We start from the raw sequence: 5,196 nt of genomic DNA, 5'->3' as shown, positions 1-5,196 counted from the left end.
CTGAGTGAGAGTGTGTGAGAGACTGTGCAGACGTTGGATAAGTCACATGATGGTGGAGATGCCGCTGCCGGGGTGGCAGCCCCCAGTCTAGCAACATAGCCCAGGCACGAAAGAAATTTTGCTGGGAATATGAAAAAGAAAAAAGACATGAGCGAGTGAGTGAAGGAAGGGCTGGTGGGTGTGGTAGATAGTCAAGTTGCGAGAGGGATGCGGTCATTGTGCAAGGGAGGGGGATATTTGGAGTAGCAATCACTGGATTATTGGGATGGCGATTGGTGGATATGTGGATACGATATTTACCGCGGGAGGGCAACGGTAGACGAGGGAGAATAACATGGTGGTCGGCGATCCCCTCCTCTCCAGCGTCGTCGTCGGAGTCGTCACCTCCTGTCAGACCCTCTCCGAAAACGACGCCGGTCACAACGGCCGCACCGCTGCTCCTCCAGGCTCGCATCTCCAAAAGGCACGAGCTTTTCACCTTTTTGGTACAAATCCCACCCCCACGGCTCATTGCCTCATTCTGACGCTGTTTTTTTTCTTCTTCTTCTTCTTCTTCTTCTTCTTTGTTTTGTTTTGTTTTTTTTTTTTTTTTTTTTTTTTTTGATATTTGTCTCTTCAGCTCTGAAATCTCTCGCATCACTACGCAGAGGACGTTGATCGTCTGCTCGAAACTTGATTACATACATTCAGTTCCAAATAGGTCTCAAAGGTTTCGTTTCATTGCGTTTGTAACAGGACTACAAAATTTGAAGCCCCACAGCAGAGAAATTTGTGTGCAAAAGGCAAGACACTCTGTCATTGATAGGTGGTGTCTGTGCTGTTTGTTTTTGAACACTTGCCACTGTTTTTCTTTTGAGCTTCAGTGCTCGTTTGTGCGGAGGTTCGATCGGTCTTGGTAATCAACGCAGCAGCAGGTGGTCAAGATGAGAATACTGTGTGGAGGGTGTGATAAGAATCCCGCCTCAGTAATGTGCTGTGCGGATGAGGTCGCACTGTGCACCGAGTGCGACGCAAGAGCCCATGCTGCTAACAAGCATGCCAACAAGCGCGCTCGCGTCGCCCTTCGTCCGGCGCCGGAGCCGACTAAGTGCGACATTTGCCAGGTAGGTTTGGTTTCTTCAATTCCTCGAACTTGTGCTTTCTTGGGATGCGATGCAACAGAATCATAAGTAGATTCGCATATCCTTCACTATGCACACACTGGAACTGAGAAGAGTTCGTCATCTGAAATTTACTCACATCATGAAAGCGATGGTCTTGGTCAAAATTTACTCAATGGGAGTAATTTATGCATCGAGATTAAAAGATCACCGTCAGAGCTTCAAGAGAAATTATGGTTATGCTGTATTGAATCTTGGTGCCCCGGTACAGTAGCGTACGCAACAGGGTTAAGTTAGATGGTGCGGACATGAAGATGGGTGTGGTTCAAGTGCTCCGAGGTTGAAAATGCTCAACACTCTAACTATCACTGGAATGTCGATGTTTGTAGGAGAAGCAAGGATTCTTTTTCTGTTTGGAAGACCGAGCTTTGCTTTGCCGCGACTGCGACGTCTCCATCCACACGGCCAACACTCTCTCTGGCAACCACAAGCGCTTCTTGGTGCCCGGGACGAGGGTTGCCTTGGAGGATCTCAAGGATGAGCCCGTGGAGCCCATCACTCCAGGGTTTTGCTCTTTGCTGGCGAGTCCTGCTGCTTCCTCGGTGTCGCAGTCTTCGCATTGCAGTAGCGGCTCTTCTCTTCGGAGCCCCACGTCTACTCTTCAGGGACCCCGCAACCTCAGCAAGCAGTCATCCAGTGTCAAACCCGCGGGGGGCGTATACAGCGCGTCTCAGATGCACACTTTCACTCTTGAATTGGTTCCACCAGCCTACGCAGGAAACGGAAAGGCGCAAATTGTAGAAGATGTTTCAAGGCCCTCCCAGCAGTTTCGATCACCAGCTGCGCCGCTGCTGGTCGCGCCCCTCTCTACGGGCGTTCCAAGCGCCGGATGCATGCGGAGGAGTAGCGTCTCCGAATTCCTGACGGATGCGGTGCCCGGATGGCGCGTGGATGAGCTTCTGAACCTTGCGGATTGCTCCGAGCAGTTCAACACGACTGATTTCTCTTCGTCGAAGGTCGAAGGTGTGACCGCCGTTGGTGGCAACTACGATTGGACCGCGGATTTGAGCTTGTTCGAGGAGCAGATGTTCTCCATGCACGAGGTGCCTGAGTTCCCACCTCCCCCACCGACGCTCGTTGCACCACCCAGGCTCATCCGCGCTCCAAGGCAACTGGCCAGGAGTAGCCGAAGCAGGCAAGACGCATATCTCCAGGACGCTTTCGTCGTCCCCGACGTCGGGACTCCTTCAGCTCCTGCCTCCTCCGCATCTTTGCCGAAGAGGTTTAAACGCGACCATCATCACATGTCGAATTGATGGTGCTTGGAAGCTTTACAGGTCCAGGCAACGAGCAAGTGTGCTGATAGTTCTTTCTCTATTCAACAGCATCTTTCGGTGCCTCTAAAGCATAACGACAAGTGGATGGGTTTTCCTTCGGATTTCGAATCCGATTTCCCCTGCCCGCTCAGTGATGTTCTTACAACAATTTCCATCTGGTCTGTGTCCTTTCTTCAGGGTTATGTAGGATTTTAGCAGTGGCCGAAGTGGGGGTTTGGCAAACATTTGCTGGAGGATGAAGCGCGTCGGCTTCACTTCAGCACGGGTGTTTCCATTGGCTTCAAAAGGCATTCCGCGCAGAGATCGATTATCTCACGAAGACGAAGACCACGCTTACAACTGGGTTTTCTCTTTTCCCCGTGGACATGCCGCTGCATTACCTGTCTATGGTACACCATACATCTTTTTTCATAGCATCCCTTTTTTCTTTTCTTTTTTCGTGATCAACACCCCCAATGTGGTTTTCTGTGCTGTTCTCCCACCCCCGTGGGCATGACACCGATGCGTTTCGCAACGCGTTTGATCTGTGAGGCGGTTTTTTTGACTTGGAAGAAGGCTTTCGTGCACCTGTGCACGGGTTTTTTGCTGGTTCGTTCCTGCGGCGACGGTCGACTTCAAGTTTTCCCCCACTTCTCTCACCGGTTTTTTTCGCGAGGCAAGGCGCATGGGCATGTTACCAGATGTTATATCCCTGCACAAGATTGTTCAGTTGGACGCCTAGCGAGTTTTGCAGCTTAGGTAGCGTCCTGCTTTTTGCAATCTTTTTAGGACCCCTTATGTTGTTGTGACAACACGGTTCGGTGTGTGCAGCGATGTTTTGCGTCTGTATTTCTCCCACTTACTCATGTACAGTCGTAGGCGGTGGCGCAAACTTGGCGTCATCGCCCTCACAAAGAACTGCAAGTTTTTTTTGTTTCTGGAATTCTTTTACCTTTTATACAATTAGTGCACGCAGTGTCTTTGTCTTCAATGCCCCTCTTCCTGTCTGCAATGCTCCCTGCGCCATGAGAACATGTGAACTTCTTGTTCTCATATGTTGGGAACCACAATTGTGCTTGCAGCGTATAATACTGTACAAACATTGAGGTGTAGTAACTTTGGATCTGTTACTTCAGAAGATATGATTGATTTTGGTGCAATAAGCACCATTAACTCGAATATTTTAATTTCAAATATGTTTAAATAATAGAATGTTTGAAAATTCGAAAGGTGGTAATTCTGTTTGAGCCAGTACCAATAGTTGAGAAGAATAATTTAAATAGATTTATAGATATGTCAATGGAAAATCAACATATATATGCATTCTTATTGAAGTTGATATAGAATTGTACAATTATTCAAATACATTTAAAACAATACGTTTTGCACTTGATAAGACATGTAAGCACTCCATTTTAAACTTCTTAATTGTGTACATTCAATATTATATTTTTGGCATTCTTTAACAGTTAAAAATAATGACATGAAACAGAAGAAAACAGTAAAGTCTAATATTTTTCTCCACCATCTTAATCATAATACATATACTTTGAAAACACCAAATTTCTAATAGTATTATTACTATAGATATGTATGACTTACAACTACTAAAATACGTTGCATGAAATGTTTTTAATATTAAAATTTATTTTTTTAATCCTAAAAGAATATACATACATACTACATAATAATTGATAGTTTTTTTGAATAAAAAAATTATTTGATAATTAATATATATCTTGTATATTAGACTCAGTAGTAATTGTGTATTTTTAAGACAATTTTATGTGATGGTTCATTAGTATATTTCCATTTATTCAACTAATAAATAAAGCAATTTTTAACAATATGCTTTGATTTGAACTATAAGTACCCAAGGACAAATACAAGGTCCACTTAAATTCTAATACAATATAGAGCAAAGTAGCGGCAGTACAAGATTGATTTGGCATTAAAAATCATGAATTTAGTAGCATTGATGAGTAGTCATGATCCTTGTAAGAGTTATTTTGTTAATAATCAAACTTGTATTCTTTTAAAGTGGAGGCATAAAAGCTACAACTAAACCACAAATTCTATGGCAATGCACTACCTCACACTATGGGTAAAAATTACCTTGAAAAAAAAGCAAAAATCTACACTCTTTACTATGCATATCTCAATCCAATTTCTTTAAATTAAAACCAAATTCAATCAATAAGCCAACATAGCAACTGACTAAGTAGAGAACTGCAACAAGAATACTATTAATATATTAAGGGATTAAACAACAAGGGGTATGATATTACAAGATGGAGTTGGAGCCGAAGGTGCATAGAAGACTTGTGCATGTCCATATTGCATTGTTTTAGGAAGATATCCACTTGCTCTCTAAGGAAATAAAGAAGATAAACAATACCATGTAGATGATGTCTTAGTGGTGTCAATATGATTGCTTTAAATAAAAATTTGTAGGGAAAAATTGAAGTCACAAAAAATAATTGATGAAATATTCGCTTTTAAAAAAAAGTTTCCTAAAAAATAATGTTACAATAACTTGATCACACCACAAATAAGTAAAATAATGTATTTAGAATGATTTTGTAATATATATATATATATATATATATAATTATAAAACAAAGATAATTAAAAATATATTATAAAATAAAAATAATATTTATAAATAACATGCATGTATTAGTAAATCGAAAGTATATAAATAAGGTAACATAATATGTTATAAATAAATACATATAAGTCATAAAATATATGTGCTATTTGTTTTGGATATGTTAATT

The 5,196-nt window shown here is 42.1% G+C and overlaps 1 protein-coding gene across 2 annotated transcripts; it reads left to right on the top strand.

Moving 5' to 3' along the window:
* The first annotated feature begins 232 nt into the window (after window positions 1-232).
* LOC112275307 (B-box zinc finger protein 21) lies at window positions 233-3,407 on the top strand. Of its 2 annotated transcripts, XM_090246091.1 has the most exons (3): window positions 233-485; window positions 736-1,103; window positions 1,490-3,407. In XM_090246091.1, the coding sequence occupies exons 2-3, from the start codon at window positions 924-926 to the stop codon at window positions 2,414-2,416; spliced, it is 1,107 nt and encodes a 368-aa protein (XP_090102217.1). In that variant the 5' UTR covers window positions 233-485; window positions 736-923; the 3' UTR covers window positions 2,417-3,407. The 2 variants fall into 2 exon arrangements, with proteins under 2 accessions (XP_090102217.1, XP_024361327.1); XM_024505559.3 differs by lacking the exon at window positions 233-485 and having other exon boundaries at window positions 511-1,103.
* Window positions 3,408-5,196: the final 1,789 nt, after the last annotated feature.

This window comes from Physcomitrium patens, chromosome 22, assembly GCF_059467195.1.
Source record: "Physcomitrium patens ecotype Gransden chromosome 22, ASM5946719v1, whole genome shotgun sequence".
Taxonomy (NCBI): Eukaryota; Viridiplantae; Streptophyta; class Bryopsida; order Funariales; family Funariaceae; genus Physcomitrium; species Physcomitrium patens.
The sequence above is the reverse complement of the archived record's forward strand: the minus strand, read 5'-3'. Positions and strand labels throughout refer to the sequence as shown.